Source organism: Mirounga angustirostris, unplaced genomic scaffold (genome assembly GCF_029215605.1).
Source record: "Mirounga angustirostris isolate CCGP_5_RB_7025 unplaced genomic scaffold, mMirAng1.0.hap1 SCAF_14, whole genome shotgun sequence".
NCBI lineage: Eukaryota > Metazoa > Chordata > Mammalia > Carnivora > Phocidae > Mirounga > Mirounga angustirostris.
Window position 1 is genome coordinate 13,360,845 of NW_026991722.1, and position 19,151 is coordinate 13,379,995.

At 39.9% G+C, this 19,151-nt stretch overlaps 1 protein-coding gene across 2 annotated transcripts in view; it reads right to left on the bottom strand.

Annotated features, from left to right (window-relative positions):
* The window catches only part of PHLPP1 (PH domain and leucine rich repeat protein phosphatase 1), a 222,773-nt gene that overhangs the window by 24,548 nt on the left and 179,074 nt on the right, over positions 1-19,151 (bottom strand). The window contains exons 10-12 of one of the 2 annotated variants that reach the window (XM_045886594.3): positions 17,610-17,765; positions 6,098-6,298; positions 3,086-3,248 (exon numbers count right to left, since the gene is read on the bottom strand). In XM_045886594.3, the coding sequence (XP_045742550.1) occupies positions 3,086-3,248; positions 6,098-6,298; positions 17,610-17,765 (520 nt within the window). The remainder of the gene's footprint in view (positions 1-3,085; positions 3,249-6,097; positions 6,299-17,609; positions 17,766-19,151) is intronic. The other variant, XM_064578772.1, reaches the window with a different exon arrangement.

The window sequence follows — 19,151 nt, forward strand, 5'->3', positions numbered from 1 at the left end:
AATCGATGCCTGAGGATGAGCAGATCTCACTGAATGTACCAAAATGAGAAAAGACCAGACCTAAATTTTATCCAAGACTAGAAGGTGCATACAGTTTCTGTTTTAGGGGTACATGAATAATGGCTTAATTTTTCAAGTTAAAAAATGTATTTTAGCACATGTATTTTAGTAGGGGAACTTGTTTACCCTTTTAAGTAATAATTGGCTTTGAAGTTTTGGTAACAAAGCTATGAATAAGCACTTTCCTTTAAAGTCTTAAAAGAAGAGACTGCTTGGAGAGAACAAGCTAGTTAAATATAGTAGGGCCTCTCCCTCTTTAAATCATGTTCCCTGCTCAGTTTTTATAATTGCAATGATCATAATACCTTTTAGGAACTACTTTACAATTACTTCACTTTATTTTCAACAAGCAATAGGAATATAATCTAGGGTTATTAACTCAATAATAAAATTTTAGTAGAGGCTGAGTATTTCAACTTAGGACATTAAAAACATGCTAATTTAGAGCTCAGTTTGCAGATGCTCATAGGTATTTTATCACTTGAGATACAGCAAGCCTTTTTACCAAGAATTTTCTTTTGGATGGTTTAAATGTGTGTAAATACACTGCAATTTAAAATATTCTCATATGAAAGAACACTGACATACCAATTCAGGGGTCTAAAACAATATAACTACTACTTTATCAATGCTATCTGCCCACGGCTGCGAAATGTACACTTCTGTATATAAAGGATACTTGCTATTGCTCATCACCACTCCCACCCCAAAGAAAACCCCCAACAACAAAATCTCTATCTATTGGTAATGGAAGAGCTGGATCAGAAAGACAGGACATGGGACGCCTGGGTGGCTCAGTTGGTTAAGCGTTTGCCTTCGGCTCAGGCCATGATCCCAGGGTCCTGGGATCGAGCCCCACACTGGGCTCCTTGCTCAGCGGGGAGCCTGCTTCTCCCTCTGCTGCTCCCCTTGCTTATGCTCTTTCTCTGACAAATAAATGAATAAAATTAAAAAAAAAAAAAAAAAAGACAGGACATTATTAACATACAGAAACTGCTAAGATATAATAGCTGGGATAACAAGAAAAATCAAAGACCAAAAGAAACAAAACCATTAAAAAAGCAATACCAGAAGTAAAACTTTTAAAGGAGCTGTGTAGTCAGGCACAGACAGAAGTCAACAGAAGACGTTCAAAAGAAATAGAAGGCACCGACTTTAGAATCCAGGAAGCCAAGCTAGGGTCGAGGAGAGAATTCATTTTCACCGAATAGTCAGATTTTGCAAAATCTAGTCAAAACCCGAAAAGTTTAAATGTAACCTGTATCTGTACTTTAGACAAGACACTTAAAAAAAAAAAAAAAAGCCTAATCCACAATTTAGAGTTACAGAACATTAAAAGCCAGGTGCAGAAAGTAAGACCAGCAAATGGGAGGTTGGTCTGGAGACTTTTCCCTTCTTGTCCTGGGGTCGCACCAGGCACAGTGCACAGAGACCAGTTTAATAGGTGCCCCCAGAAGATACCACGGCGCTGCCCCCATGTCCAGCAATGGGCAACACAGGGGCCCCGGGAAGCTTAGCAGCTAACCTGGTACTGGAGGCAAAGACATATTTAAGGAACAGATTTCCGTGTTTTACCGATCATCAACCGGAACAGTTGCTCCATATAACCAACATCACAGCTGAACCCCCTCAAGGACTATATAACTGTAGCTAACCTTTACAGAGTTCTCGCTACATGCCACTCCTACTGCAAACGTTCACACGTACTATTTCCTTTCGTCCTCAGCAGTGCGGTAAAGGAAGGACTATTCTTCCCCTCACTGTCCAGCTGAGGAGATGGGGCAGTTAAGGAACTTAGAGCTGGATTCAGCTCCAGGTCTGTCTCCCTTCAGAGCCCCCCCTCTTCACCAGTGTGTAAGGTCCTATGTAGAAAGTACAAGTAAACTACGGCTGCTAGCTTACAACCAATGTTCTAAAACGCCCGCGATGTATGAAATGATGGGGTGCTCACAGTGAGACACACCGTGGCCTACAGCGTGCACACACACGCACACACTTGGAAATGGCTTGTGTGCACCTCAACCATGCAGATGTACAGAAACCGCTGTGGTGAAAGGTTATGAGCGCCACTTAAAGTGCCTTCAAATGTCCATACACTTTCTTAAATCTGATACATAAAGGTCGTATCAGAAAGTGCCTGAAAAATGACGAGTGGCCAAGTAGGACGACTTCTGTTCCCTTTAGGAGGTTAGAATGTGCTCTAAGTCTATAACCACGGAGTTATTTTTTATTAAGCACAAGACTGATGATCGGAAATGCTAAGATACAAATGAAAAAATACATGCTATGTAAAGAACTTCCTACTTTGGCACCCAAAAAACATGAATAAGAAGTTGTTAGATGGCTTTCATCCTGGGGAACTGGTTTCAGCCTATGATCTACCCTGAGTCAGAAGTCGGGAACTGCAGACTATCTCTGCCACCAACTCCTGTCTTCATGTACACAAATCCCTTCATTATTCAGCACCCCAGTATCAAATGGGAATAATACCTGTTCTGCTAGTTTCATTAAGTTGAAAGGACTGTTTAGTGACAGTATTGATGCTGTGTTTATCTAGGGAACTGTGGCTAAGTGGGTGCTGAACAGCGGATGCTACTTAATTGGGGGAGCCTGGGGGCAAGGGTGCAGTGGTAATGTTAGCCTTTTCAAACTGCTGTCAGACGTTCGAGTGACAATCTCTTTCGAGCCTCATAACCACCCTGGAAATGAGGACAAGTATTGTTAGATAACAAAGAGTTAGGTGACTCTATGGTTAGCCTTAATTCACACAGCTAGTTATGGACAGGGCCCAGAATATAATTTTCCCAACTCCTAATCCAGTGCCTTTTTATTTCTTCTTCTTCTTCTTGTTTTTTTCCCCCCTCTGTTGACTCGACAGTGTAGTCCAGTAGTTAGGAAGGATGGGGCAGGGATGACTGAGAGTCTTCTATCCAACAAAGGTGCAAACACCCTGCACTGATGAACTGGAGAAAACAATTCTCTTTCCTGGCCTGCAGCTTGGAGTTTATGAGATCAAACCACATACCTTGATTTCTGGGAGCTGCATAACTTCAGGAAAGACCTCAATGCAATTAGAATGAGCAATCATGGTGTGCATGCGCCGGCAATTCATGATGGTCGTCGGGATGGCTTTCAGTTTATTCCCACTGATGTCAATTTCTTCAAGTTCCTCCAGTTTTGCCATTTTACTAAAAAAGACAAAATCCAAGGGGCAGGGGGTCAAAAAATAATCATAAGGCAATTTAAGAAGAAAATAATACATAATGAGAATAAAAAGGGAATTTACTATGAGTCTAAAGATCCTTTAAAGATTGACTTGTATAATATACACTTCATGTTAACTATCCTGGAATTAAAAAAAAAGATTCACTTGTAGTAGCCATTTTAACAAATGACCATTTTTCACTACTGTGTTTGAGTATCAAAGTATTTTAACACCTCCTTTCCTACTACAAAACAAAAACTACTAACTTCAACTCTTCAAATTAAGCAAAAATAGAAAAATGGATGTCCCTTTCCTCTTAAAACTGTGTGAATTAAGTTATCTCAGCAACAATAACTATGCTACATAGCTTAGTCTGAACTCCAATAAAAATCCTACTCAAGTGGGTCAAAAGTGAGCATTAGTCCAATATAAGTGCTTTAAAAGAGCTCAGTTTGAGAGAATGATTTCTTTGTATTGGCACTGAGAACTCAAGGGGATGTAGAGGAGAACGGGGCTCGTATGAAGATATGCTTTCTCCTAAAACCCTACTCCCCAAATTCCTCTGACATCATTCGTGATGATAAGGTGGTGGGGAGTATCATCCGGATCATCTCTTGACCTTCTGGCGGTGCCCAAATTTAAACCATACCCAAAAGAAATTTCTCTTACCTCCTGCTAAACACCTACAAAAGCAGACTCTCTCTAACCTTACCTTAATAGCATGTCCTAATATATTGAACACTTTTGTTTAAGAATGTCTTTTATTGTTCAACATTAATTTATAGCTGATCATCATCATAGTAAGTAATAATTATAGTAACCGAATAAAGAAAATTTCAGAGTTAAGGTTTCTTGCCTTTTCTGTAAATCTGGAGGAAAAAACCTTCCACCCCTATAGTCCCTATAATAGCATCTACCACCCTTCTGACTCTTTTTCTACCACTGTTGATGCTCGACTCCAAAAAGCACAGGATTCCCAGCGAGTGTAACTCAAACTTATAATCTGAATCATTCAGTTTACAATTGTTGGTATCTCCTCTGTTTGTTATGGCTATCTGTGTCATAATAAACCTTTAAAAAATTTAGCAAGAAATTTTTATTACTTTTCTTCCTGTCATCTCTCAAATATAAAGGTTATCTTATTTGCTTATCTTGAAAATAAATATATGCCAAAGATACAATAAGAACTAAGTTTTCATATGACGACATCAAGTCTCTTAATATCCTAAACAGCCAACAAGGCATTAGGATGCACTACAAACAACATTGTGTACGTGGACTGTGATGTAATCCAGCTCCGATTGCCTGAATTTGTAAGACTATTACTTTTGGGGAAGAAATATGGAGAAATCAATGAGTAATGGGGCATGAAACATGACTGAAAGTATAGAAATATTTTTTTTCCAACAAAGAAAAAGTTAAAGAAGTTTCCATCCGTCAACATACAAAGAAAGTGGTCAAAGGGCCATACGGCTGGAGCATGTTCTTTCGTTCAGCAACCGGCTGTGGAGTGTCTACCCCAGGCCAGACCTCATAGGAGACGTGGGCCTGATGGAGGCAATTCACAGTCCTGACTCTTAAGGAACTCGGAGTCTTCAAGGGAGTTCCTGTGGCATATCACAATCCCCAGGGAGATAGAAATTATAGCAGAGTGGATTTTTATGAGGTGCATAAAAAAGTTCTCTGTATTTAGGCTGATTACAATGGGCATGGGTCACGGGGGAATACCATCAAAATTTGAGTTGATGACATTTCTCCTGCAGGGCTTACTCACCATCTCAAACAGGACCATGAGTCCTTTCAGAGATATTGTTATGTGATGACCATGTTTTCTTTCAAAAATATCATCTCCTCATTCCATAGTAAAATACTATGTACACAGTAAAAGTACATAGAAGTTAAAAAAAAAAGTACATAGAAATACAGTACACAGAAGAAAAAAAGGTTTAGTCATTAACATCATTAACATCAAATGAGAGGGAAAAAATCAAGAAATAAAGATACACAACAACCACCACCAAACAGAGCAACACTTGAAGTCAGTGCATATTTGCAATGCATAGTGAGGTTTCTGTAGGTTGGGAGCCTTGATGGCTGTGGGGGGCAAGCTGTGCCAATATTTTGCTTTGTCCCAGGGCTGAGCTGTAGTTGGCAGCAGAATGGTAGAGGGGTTAGTGTTTGCTGCTTTGGTGTGTGGATGTGCGTTCCAAGTCCTAACTTGTTAGATGCCAAATGCCAACGACACAGAAGCCTAGTGAATCCTTCCCGGCTCAGTGTGGGGATTCAGCCAAAGTTAGACACAGCGCCACTGCTCCCCAAAATCAGAAGTTCACATTACAACAGAATTAAAAGTGGAATATTCTGAGAGCCATAAATTATTTACAATGCCACAGGGCTTCTGTGGTTGCAGAGACCACAACTGCTTTTTACATCACCGCACAAATATAAAAACCGGAAGCGAATTAAGAACTGTAAGGTATTCTAGTTTATGTTCTAAATTCCTACACACCACAGTAAGGTAATTTTTAAAAAATAATTTGGCTAAAAAGAACCAAAAGAAAAAACATGCCCATGAAATGACAGATCTTATTTCAAAATCACAAGTAACATGGTCGTGATTGGGTCTTGGGATACATTCATACTAGAAAAACTAACACCTTTCTCTTTAGGGAAATGCTAATCATGGCTTAGATGAAAGACAACTGTGAACAAGGATCAGGAGGAACAAGCTTCACGTGATCTGGGAAATAAACATTTTATCTTTTGCTTTTCTATCTACGAATCCATTTTCAGAAATGCAACGAACAACATCCCTCTGTGATCTTCTTTTACCTTGCTGGAAAACTTTGAAGTCGGTTGTAGGCCATGTGAAGGATCTTTAGATGGGGGTGTCCTGTTAACAAGGGCACACATTTATCTGTGAGGTTGTTATTTGTCAAATACAACTCCTGTAAGATGCTGTTCGTCTCTTCAGAAAGAGTGGCTGGAGGAAGGGTTTCCAGTTTGTTTGCAGATGCATTCAGGAATCTCAGGCTACAATGACAAAATTGCAACAAAAATCCCACTGGTAAACCAGATGTCTAGTCCAGGACCCTCAACAAATCTAGAATTTTTCTGACTGATACCTGGAATATTAGAAACTGGATTTAAAAGTAGGCCCTGGCTTTACTAGCAGGCATATGGATACATGACTCCACTATCTATGATGAACACACTAACTATATGTGTTAAATACAAAAAGATAAAAACCAGTTTTTTTTTTTTTTTTTTTTTTGAGAAAGGATTTCTTTTTTTTTTTTTTTTTTTAAGATTTTATTTATTTATTTGACAGAGAGAGACACAGCGAGAGAGGGAACCCAAGCAGGGGGAGAGGGAGAGGGAGAAGCAGGCTTCCCGCAGAGCAGGGAGCCTGATGTGGGACTCGATCCCAGGACCCTGGGATCATGACCTGAGCTGAAGGCAGTCGCTTAACCAACTGAGCCACCCAGGCGCCCAAAACCAGTTTTTATGGAAGCACAAAGGTGAGAGGAAGGGATTAATTTTATAGCTGGTAGGGAGTGGAAGGGAAAGTGATAAAGTAATGTTATTATTCTGCCTTAAGGAAGAGAAAACAATTGCGTATTTTTAAATAAAAGAGCCCTTTGAGTAATAAACCAATTAGACCTTAGGTCACAATACAACGAAATCACATACTGACTAAGTCCTTTTCAGTATGGGGCCCAAACCACATCTTACTGACATGTGTTCACAACTGCAGGCGACACTTGGCTCTGTATTGACTACTATATAGCAGTGAGAATGAAAAACGGCAACCACACACACCAGCAGGATGATGCTCACAAATAGGAGAGCGAAAGGAGTGATACCAGAGTATTCGCTGCATGAGTCCATAATTATCAAATTCAAAGCTGGGCAAAACTAACGTACGGGGCGTCTGGGTGGCTCAGTCATTAAGTGCCCGACTCTTGACTTCGGCTCAGGTCATGATCTCAGGGTTATGGGATCGAGCCCTGCTTCGGGCTCTGCGCTCAGTGGGGAGTCTGAGTTTCTCTCCCTCTCCCTTTGCCCCTTCCCCAAGCACACACCCTCACTCTCTAAAATAAATAAATCTTTAAACAAAACAAAACAAATCAACTAATGTATGCTATTAGAAGTCAGGGAAGGGAAGTAGTGTCTGGGAGAGCGCTTCTAATTTTTCTAATACAATGTTTTGGTTCTTGATCTGGGTGCTGGTTACACAAGCGTGTTCACTTAATTCATCAAGTGCTACACTTATGATTTGGTCCCTTTTCTGTATTTATATTTCAATAAGATTTACATTAAAATAAACAAACAAGGTGTATATGCTGCCCCAGTTATCCAGATGACAGAGTGAAAATGGCTAAAATATGAAGAATGTTTTTACACCCCAGCTAACTAAAATCACATAATCCTTCCATAGTTATTGTGAAACACAGATAAACGTAAAACGTGAAGCTGGAGAACTGAAGCAGAATCCTTGCTGTGATCAGGCTCCATGTCACTGGAAAGAGAAGGGAAGGACAGAGCAGGTACTGTGCCTGGCTCGTGAGTCACACAGGTGACCCTCCAGCTTCACAATGGACGTGCACTGTGTGGGCTCCACTGGGAAGCCGCAGCATCCGGAATGTGGAGAGTGTTCTGCCCATCACACTCTCCACTATGGTTACCAAGGTCAAAGCCACCTTGCCTCCCCATCTGGAAAAGCCTGTTAATGAACCACCTTTGTCTTGTTTCACAACCACCCGGGTTTGAAACTTTCAGCGTCCAATTCAGGACTGCTTTGCCATATGTTAGGAAAAAGAATAAAATCTTCCTTAAAGAAAAAGACTATGGAATACGAGGTATAGTTATTTTTACCCTTGGACCAAAAGAAGGCTTTGTATTCAGGAGTCATCACCAGGACTGTCATGCCAAGCTCTCAATCCACTAATCCTGCCCATTCTTGCAAACCCCCCACACATACTTACACACACACTCCAATTCCACTACTTGTCTAAGGAAAAGCAGCTTCCCCAAAATAGAACATTTTCCATTAAAGAAACACGTATTCCGTTGACATTTAAAAAAAAAAAAAAAAGGATGTTAGAAAGGGCTGTACAGACCATAAATAGTCATGGGAAATTATAGTTGTGTGTGCTACACAGAAGAAAATAAAGGTCATTCATGCAGTTTCTGAAATGGTTTTGAACTAGGAAGGAAACCAATTTCAGCACCGTAGTTCTTCAAAGTATTTTTACAAATCTGTTTTGTTATATCACCTGACTTAAATACCCTGTTAAGAATTTCTTCAGTCAAGAATTAGAACAAATTAAAATGTATTGCCCTGAAACATCATGGACTGGGGTTGGCTGGGAAACTGTATGACAATCTCATTAAAATATAATGGTCTAGGCAATATATAGTTATGGACGTAAGAAAAGAGAATTCATGAACATTTGCATATCTTCAGACAGGCCAGAAAAGGAGGGAATATTGTTTTGAAAGAAAAAAAGGCTGACTAGTGAATGCTCACCTAGAAAGCTGCCAAAAGGACTCGGAAAATCCCTCACAACATCTCAATGAAGAGAAGAAAGTGATTGCCAAAGAGACTTGTCCTCTCATCAAGATGTTGAAATTTGCTGTACAGAAGGGGCCATATACTCTTTGGTGGGAAATTAAGAGGGAGAAAAAAAAGAAAATCCCACATCCTACCCCGCCAGGAAATGAAACTAAGTTGAAACTACATGGGCTGGTTCCAAAGGATTTGATTTGAACTGAAAGGGCCTGATTGAATCATCTTGTTAGTTAACGGTCAGAGGGCAGACAATTGGGCTACAAAGATTTTTGATTATAATGGTCTCAGGAAAATTCAATTCAAAGACCATTCTCTTAAAAATGAAAACACTTGTCCCCCAACCTCACAATATTTCAGCAGGAGACAAATGCTGCATTTCCACCAGAACGAGCAACTACTTTAATTTTGCAAAATTTCTCCAGTTTGGCTAACAGTTTAACTAAAAAATCAGGGTATATAACCCCACCCACTGCTTTCAAAACCTCCAAAAAATTCCTAAAGCGCTGAGTTTGGTCTCAACTCAAGATGATGTGATAACCTCCTTAAGCCTCTCCCTTATAGATTTTTGTGATAACTGTATAAAAGATAGGAGACTGGTTCACGTGCCAAGAAATGTTTCATCCATATAATCCTCTTCACTAGGCGACCCTCCTCTGCTAGATAGAGAAAAAGCAGTCACATATGACTGCTTTCTATTCACCTGTAAGGTGCTGTGTAGAGACCACAGCTCTTTCCTATTTTCTATTTCATTTTGTTCTCCCATCATCACAGAGATGCCCCCTCATATTTCACCAAAGACAGAAACGCAAGCTGAGAAAGGTCAAATTACTTGGCAATTATTAAACAGTAATTAATGACAAAGCCAGAAATAAAACCCAGACCTCATTAATCTTAAGAGTCCATGATTCCCTAACACATCTCTCCAAAATTCAAATGTTAAAAAACAGTAATAATAAAACATTTTCCTGAGGACATTTTCGTAGGCCCTTCTCTCCTGAAATGCTGGAGGTGAAGCAGGGCACCTGCTGGGTAGTGTGAAAATTACATGTGCACAGTACTTTAAACTCCATCCTTAAGATAACTTGGTACTCAAAAACTTTTCTTAGCAGAAAGTACAAAAGTTGCAGAGAAAAAACTCATGTACAGCTCCTGCCCTAAAGCATTTGGAAAGTTGCCCACAACAGCAGGGAGACAAATCCACTTCCTGCTTCTTGAGCAATTTGCTCTGTTCTTCCTTGGCACATTCTGTCCATCTGCTCTGGCTCATCTAGGTTTTTTTGTTTTGTTTTGTTTTTGTTTGTTTGCTTTTTAGTAATTTCCAGCACACCCTTAAATTTTACAGCCAAATTCTGTCACTGAAACAAAGTGCAGGATTTGGTATCAAAACCGATTTACCTATTTTAAGTATACCAGGCCTTCTGCATTAAAAAAAAAAATTATTTATTTTGGAGAGAGAGAGAGTGCACAAGTGGAGGGAGGGGCAGAGGGAGAGAGAGAATCTCAAGCAGACTCTGGGCTGAGTGCAGAGCCCAACACAGGGCTCAATCTCACGACCCTGAGATCATGGCCTGAGCCGAAACCAAGAGTCAGATGCTCAATGGACTGAGCCACCCATGCACCCCGGCATTCCGCATTTTAATAGTTTTTCTGGAGCTCAGTACTGGGACTTCTATTAAAAATGCAAAAGGTTAAGATTTCAAGCCCAGCAAAACTCTTCTACTTTTACACAAAGCCTTGATTTCTGGCCCCCAAAGTCCCAGAACTGTGAAACACTCTCAATTCCTTATCATCTGTCTATACAGAACAACACTTTTAACAATTTCATCTGTCTTCAGAAGGCTGATAGCTCTTAAGGGAAGGGCTTTCAAATGTTTGATAGTAACCAAGAGTACAAATTACATTTTACATTACCACCCAGTACAGATGCAACATACACATGTATAAGTGAAAGTTTCACAGAAGCACCTGGGTGGCTCAGTCGGTTAAACATCCGACTCTTGATTTGAGCTCGGGTCCTGGTCTTAGAGTTGTGGGATGGAGCCCCGTGTTGGGCTCTGCATTCAGCCCAGAGTCTGCTTGTCCCTCTCCCTCTGTTCCTCCCCCCACCTGCTCTCTATCTCTAAAATAAACAAATAAAATCTTGGGGTGCCTGGGGAGCACAGTCAGTTAAGCACCCAACTCTTGGTTTTGGCTCAGGTCATGATCTCAGGGTCGTGAGACTGAGCCCCATGTTGGGCTCTGCACTCAGCCCAGGGTCTGCTTGAGATTCTCTCTCTCTCTGCCACTCCCGCTTGTGCTCTCTCTAAAATAAATAAAATCTTTTAAAAATAAATAATAAATAAAATCTTTTTTAAAAAGTAGAAAAAAAAGTTTCACAATCACTACTTAATCTGACTCTATTCGTTTCTATCCTACTTAATTTTTTAAAGTGTTGGTAGAAACCCACTAAATTAATGTTTTACCCCACTAATCAATTTGAAAAGAGAACCACAATTATTAATTGCCTAGCAACACCACCTAATAGCGGGGATTCCAAGTGAAGAAAATTGCATACAGTCTAACAGAACTATTATTTTGGAAGGTATGAAAATCTGCCTGGCTACAAGGCTACCAGGTAAAGGAACAAAAATTATACAGATGGAAGATTTGTTGAATAAGAACACAAAAAGAATTAGTTTTAAAAATTAAGTACAATTAAGAATTAATTTAACATTTATGCAATACTACAAATTCATCTACAGACCTTATCCCAATTTCGTTAATTATCCCACTTATGTCCTCTATCTGGTCCAGGATCCAATCCAGGGTCCCACATGCGTTTTGTCATCATGCCTCCTTAGCCTCCTTTAGTCAGTCTTATTTGTCTTAAACAACTTTAACACTTTTGAAAAGTACTAGACAATTATTTTGTAGAATGTCTCTCAATTTAGATTTGATGTTTTATCATTAGAATAATGTGCATTTTTGGCAAAAATAGACAGAAGCGATATTGTGCTCTTTCAGAAGGTACATGATTCTCAAATTCAACTCCCAGATAGTCTCATTAAGTAGGTCAGGGTAAGGCTTCAAAACTCTGTGGAATTAAGGATTCTGATGATTGGCCATACTGAATCAGTAAAACAGAGATAAGCACCAGAAATCTGCATGTTCAATATGTACCCCAGGGCATTCTGTAGACACACTATGAGAAATACTGTAATTTTATTCTCAAAATATCAGAACTTGACAAGTTAGCTCTCTTCACTTAAACAAAATAGTGTAGGCAACTTAGCTCTTAAAAATGCCAGAAATCTCTGTCTTTGCCAAAAGGCACCAGTTGTCATGGTCAATTGATCACGATCTCCAAATTCTCTGTTCCCGTTTAGTCCCCTTGATATTTACACATGTACTGAGTCACTAAAACTTATGGTCTGTAATGTGACTAATACTCAGGGGATATTTAATAATTACCATGTATTTCATTCGCACATACACTCTCCCCACTCCCACCCCTTAAAGCACCTTATACTGCTCTAACCAGGGATAAAAACAGACCCTAATGTCCACCGACAACAGGAATCTACAACTCTCCTTTAAAGGTTCAGCTGTGGCTTTGTAAATTAGACCAGCCTCCTATAGCAGCAGCTCTCCCACCATCAGATGAGTGTGCAGCTGTGAGATGGACCAGGAGGGGGCCCTCACCAAGATTTCACGAATAGAAGGGTGGCTGTACCTCATCCATCTGCTCTGTGACCCCGGGTGACTATCTACCCCACCCTGCCCATCTGTTGATAAAAACTGATTATCTGAAACTCCTGGGGGCTTCCATCAAGGAGATCTTCAACTCTAAGCAAAAAGAGGTAAGATAAGAGATCTAGGACAGTGAGATCCAGACTAGAATATTGCCAGTTCACCCCAGAGAACCAAATCCCACCCTCATCATAAGACACAAAATCACAGTCAACTTCCTGGCAACACACGGTCCATCACATCTCACATCTGTCTACACTTTTTGAGCTACCAATGAAAAGCAAGTCAAAATAAACAAAACTCACAGATTAATACAGAGAGTAAACTCATAAGCTAACATCGCTGGTTCAAGCCCTAAGAATTTTAATAAAATTGGTCTAAAGTTTTCATAGGAAGAGAAAGGTATTACTAAAAGTCATCTAATTTAAAGCAGGTTTCCTTCTCTCATTTGGTTACCAAATACCTTCTACCACCAGGTAAGGAAAATTAATATACACCACTCTAAAGCTGTAATACTTAACAGACAACATCATGTAATTAAAACCATGACATTGGTTCTAGCAGGCAAGACTCAGAGCTAAAGAAAAACTCACAAGAGAGTCAAAGTTCAGTCTTTGCTCTGTGTCCAATGACGCATGTTTTTCTGACAGTTCTCTTAAAGCTTCCAAGCACAAGTTCTACTTAGAGCACGAGCTAAACCATTTATAACTTATGAAGACTTGTATTCAGGCCCTCTCTTCAGTTATATAACCAAATACAGAACTGGCCACAGTAATTTATTACCACAAAAGAAAGAAAGAAACAAGGTGCATCTATATATTTTTAAGATTTGTATTTTGGAGCTAATTGAATGGAAGGAGGATTGAAGCAAAGTTTCATTACTGCTTGAAGCTATTTACGAAACAAACAGCTCTGTATTATCCAACAGCAAAGTGCCGTTCTTCACGCCAGGAGCCTAAATTAAAACCAACCATATCATTTCCCCTCTCTTTTCCCCTCTGAAACCCACTTTTTATTATGGTTTATTGTGTAATTATTTTAAAGTCTGCATTAGACTGTGAGCCCCTTGAGGGTACTACCGATGTCCCTTTCAATGCCCTGGGGCACCCAGCACAGTGACTTCAATGTCCTGGGTCAGCAAGGTGTTGGCCTGGATCATGCAAACTAGAACAAGTCACAACTGAACCCACCTGCAAGAAGCCTGTTACAGAGATTCTGTCCTCAAAAACCCTCTTTCATATTTTGAACTCCATGTTTTCTGGGTTGACCTGCTCCCACAACTGTCAGTTTTGGTTTATTCCTTCCCCCCAAACTCATCAAACCTAATACACAATATCGCTCCATTTTCCTGAATGTAAATTAAGCCTCAGTAAAAAAATAGAATTAAAAAAAAATTTAGATAGAGGGGCACCCGGGTGGCTCAATCAGTTCAGCGTCTGACTCTTGATTTTAGCTCAGGTCATTATCTCAGGGTTGTGAGATTGAGCCCCATGCAGGGCTCCGTTCTGAGGTGAGCATTGAGTTGGCTTCAGATTCTCTCTCTCTCCCTCTCCTTCTGGCCCTCCCCCCGCCGCTTGCATGCACACTCTCTCTAAAGATTAAACCTCCATTATTTAGGTTTTGGAAAGGGGAAAGTAGACATATTAACCATTTACAAAGCAGTAAATAGTTTAGTGAGAATCATTATCAAATATTCTGTGTTTCTTGTCTTCCAACAAGTGAAGTAACACAAGAATGTCGTTCAAAAAAGCATTCATCAACTTTATATTATCCCTTTCACAATGCTATCTGCCTGAGAGGACCAAAACTCTTAACTCTTCTTTCTGACTCAGAGTCATGACTAATAATACACCACGCTGAGAGGTGGCTATTATCATGGTTGGAAAACAAAAGCACTGAAATACGCTTTCTTGAAAAAGTTCATTTCAGCCTTTTTCGGTCATTTGCTTTCCTTCATTTTATGAAGGAGGATGCCCACTCCTTGTAATTCGCCTGGCCTCCCACTCGGGACTTTCCTGTGCCAGAATTACATTTCACATGGCCTGCCCTCCTCCCAAGACCTACAGAGGCTAGCGAATCCCCCCTCCACAGCTCCTATTTTCCAAAATGCAGCTGGCTCTGGATAGACCCATCTATCCAGACTGGGAATTACCGCCTAAATGCCTTCAGCCTACACCGTTAGCGCAGCTTATCCTCTCCATGACAGCAATGTCCTCTTTCAGTGGCTTGATTCAGGTCCCTAATTTTCCACGTTGTGTTACTAGAAATATTCCAGTTCACACAATCCTTCCACTTCCAAATTACAGATTCCATTTGGGAACTGTCCAGAATATGCAACATGGGAAAACCGAGATTCAGAGTGAGCTGTGCCGGGTCACAAAGTCAACAGTAAGCAGAATCACCTGTGGAGGAATTTAAATTACAGCTGCCCCACTCAAATTCTTTTCTGAACACGAAAACAGTCTCCTCGACTCCACTTATGAGCTCCCCCTCCGGGACATGTTTTCAGATCTGCCCCAGCACCAAGGAGACTCACTGCTTACTGATTGCTTCTAGAGAATTAAAAATATACAGAACTGTCCTTTTAAAAAATGAATAAAGACTCATTATCTACTGGAGAGTTCCAGCCTATTTATCTACTCCATTAGCCATGAGCCTATCAGACTTGGCCAGATTCAGAACCGGTTTTATCTCAGACTCCTATATCGGATTCTATCTATCTACTTGTTTCTGTAGATTCAGTGTAGACGCCCAGGAGAACAAGTAGATTCTCACGATAAAACTGCACCCGAGTTTTGCCTAGTTAGCCTTAAGAAAGAAAACACGAGGTTATAATATCACTTAGAATTCTGCACAGGGGAAGAGACTAAATCCTACAGTATTCGGGACGACAAAAAGCATGTGTCTTTAGCCACCCACATCCATGCACTGCACTGCTGATCCTTGAAAAACACAGGTTTGAACTGCATGGATCCACTATGTGGATTTTTTTTAATATAGTATAGTGCTGTATATGTATTTTCTCTTATGATTTCTAACACTTCTTTTCTCTAGCTTATTTTATCATAAGAATACAGTATATAATACACTTATACAAAATATTTGATAACCGACCTTTATATTATCGGTAACGTTTCTGGTTATTCGTAAATTTGGGGGGGTCAAAAGTTATACATAGATTTTTGACTGTGTGGGGGTTGGTACCCCAACCCCCATGTTATTCAAGGGTCAACGGTATTTTGATATGAATGCAGATGTAAGAACAATTCTTTAAATGATCTTGAAACATTGCTCTTTTTTGTCAGGGGAATGGTATAGCACTGGTCAATTACAATTTAACAATTCCATTTTCTCACAATTCCATTATTTCTCTATAACTATCCCCGTAGGAATTCATTGTAATTTATATTAAGTACAAAGAATAAATGTTTTTTTAAATGAGGAAAAAAAAAAAAAAACAAAAGGAAAAGGCAGGGAGAACTAAAAATGTTCTCTATCTTAATCCGGGCAATGACTATAGGGGCATATATGTAAAAATTCATTGAGCAGTATGCTTAAGAGTTATAGTTTTTTGACTATAAGCTATATTTTGATTAAGAAGTTTTTTTTTTTTAAAGGACATAGGAAAAAAGATGAAAATCCAACAGTGAAGGTAGTATTTAAAATTCCTTAAATTTTCTTTTGTTCATTATATAAATATTTGTTGAGCACCCTGCTTTATTCCAGACATGCTGCAAAATGCTGAGGATAACACTATAATTAAGACACAGTCACTGGACACAGCGTTCATAATCTAATGGGGGGACAGACAGTAAACGAGAAATTATATAACAGTGTGTGATGAGTATCAAGACAGGAATAAGCACAGGGAGCTTGGTACACATGGTCGGGTGTCTAATTCACTTTAGGAAAGCAGAGTTCTTTTCACCAATGAAAAATCACATACGCTGAAACATATTTCAAATTTATATTTTAAGGCAGAAAGACCCATCATTGTTTTCTTCTGTAAGAGAACCACAAAATTAAACTTTACTTTTTTCTCTTTCTCATGAGGTATAGTAAAGGTTAAATCCTTCATATCATCTCTAAAGTAATGGTCACTCACTAAAAATAAACATTAGCAGAGGTCAAAATGATGCAGGCCATCAGGCTGTGGGCCTTTTCGTATAATGCACAAGGCCCCTGAGGCAAACAAGATGTTCTAAAGTAAGGTAACACTCAGTTAACCTCAAGCTTTCTTTAAGGGAAGTTCTGCATGTGGCAACTCTCCACAGAAAAGAGATTTCACTGAATGTTTAAACTAACCTCCCCCTCAAATCAGAACAATGTTTTTAACTACTTAGTGACATAAGCTATTTAGAAAAAGTTTGTTCTAAAGAAAATAATTTAAATGCAAAGGGAAAACTGTGGTAAATGTAAGGACAATTGGTCAGAAAACAACAACAGTGAAAGAACTTAGCAAACTCTAGGAAAACTATGTCTGTCACCCCAAATCACAAATATGTGAAAGCAAGAGTAGAGAATCCTAAGATAATTCAGCTAAGACTGGAGCAACCTGCACCAGTTATGACCAGGTAGCAAACTTATGCTGTGCTTATGCTTATGAACGACTCAACTTACTCCTCTCAGAAAGCAGCAAAATTAATGAAGAACCTACAGGATATCCCCTGACTCCATCCCCTACCAAACAGAGAAGTGGCTGGAGAACCATTTTCTTGGTAAAACCTCAGACAATCAGAAAATCTGCACGAGGGGCACCTGGGTGGCTCAGTGGGTTAAGCATTTGCCTTCGGCTCAGGTCATAATCTCAGGGTCCTGGGATCGAGCCCCATGTTGGGCTCCCTGCTCAGCAGGGAGTCTGCTTCTCCCTCTCCCTCTGATTCCTAACCCCGTGCTCATGCTCTGTCTCTGTCTTTCTCTCTCCCAAGTAGATAAATATAATAAAAGAAAAGAAAGTCCACACGCCACGTAGGACAAGAATGCTAACGAGCGGGCATTCTACAACCCTGATGAGTAACCCAAACAAACAAGCTACTGTACCTGTCGGCCTTCATCAGCAGGTTCGGCGGCAGCTCCAGGAGCTGGTTGTGCTGCACATCCAAGACCTCCACTGAGGTCCTCTCCAGCCTCTCGGGTAGCCTCGTCAGCTGGTTGTGTCTTGCCAGCAGCTTCCGGAGACTACTATTACAAAATAAGCTGTGCCAGAGGGGACAAAGACAGAAGGAAACCTACTTAGCGCTAATTTGGGATAAGGAATAAAAAAAATGAACAGGAGCCGAACACTTAAAATGCTCTCTCCAAAGAAACATAAATTTATTCTGAGCAACTGTAAATTCCTAAGCTCAAACTTGGAGCTCTTTACGTTTTAATACTTTCCATACTGCAAAACAAAACAAAAAAAGAAATAAAAGAGGGTGGGAAAAACGATCAACAGGAATTATTTAATAAAGAAGCTCTACTTAATGAAAGAGAGAAAAGTTTCATAGAAGATCCTGAAGGGAATAGTCTAACTTTGCTAGACTCAGAAGCCATGCTTTAAAAGGCTGTAGGCTTCTCGAGGTAGGGCTCATGTCTTGTCTGCCATGGAACACAGGCGTTTTACCCACAGCAGATTCTCAATAAATAGAGTCGATCAATTTTTACCTACAGGATCAACATTAAATAAGGATTCTTCTCTCTGATTAAACTTTTACAAATGCCAACTGATAAAGTGTTACATTTTTCCTCATTTGCATTTCACAACCACAATATTTCTCCCTTTCCTTACTTCCCTAAGTCTGTATATTTTTCTTTTCTCTTTGGTTTAATCCTAGACAAAACTGAGACCCCTCCCAAAGAGAAGGAAATGCACTTAATTCACTATTCTCTTTTGTGCCTAGAGAGCTGTTTGGAACCCTGGCTATGTTTCTTCTACGGGTTATCAAAACCGCTACAAATGATGAATGCTTTAATCAAATATAAATCCGCTGTATGACCAAATTCAGACTTCTTCAACAGTTGTAGAGAATAAAACAGGCCCCAGGTTTAAACACAGAAATGTGGGGCCTGTGGCAGAGCAAGGTTATACTTTGCATCAGGATCAATCTGGAGGGAGACCTCATGTACAGTGCTGTCAAAGAACGAGGCCACGCCACAACCTCCTGCCTTCCACCCTGTGACCTCACTCAGGGACCTCCAGGGCTGTTAAAATCACTCCACGCGACAGCCGAACTTTATTCACTTTAAATGTCAAAACCAGATTCTTCGTTCACAGAGACGCAAGCAACCTGTCTCAACGCTGCCATGATTGGTACCTGGCATGACATCAGTGTGACAAGACAGATTATCCAGGACAGTCATTCAGTCACGGTTTTCACAGGGGGGTGGTCTCTGTAATTCACCTCAACCCAGTAATTCAGGATTTGGTTCACTAATTTTACTGTCTTACTGGGCCTGGGGTGCAATTTAGGATTCAGAAGGGAGAATGTGTTATTTATTATTTACACACACACACACACACACACACACACTTTATCCTTAAATAATGGATAACTGAAAGAAAGATGACAAAATCTTTATATTGATTTTTCCAAATAAAAGAGA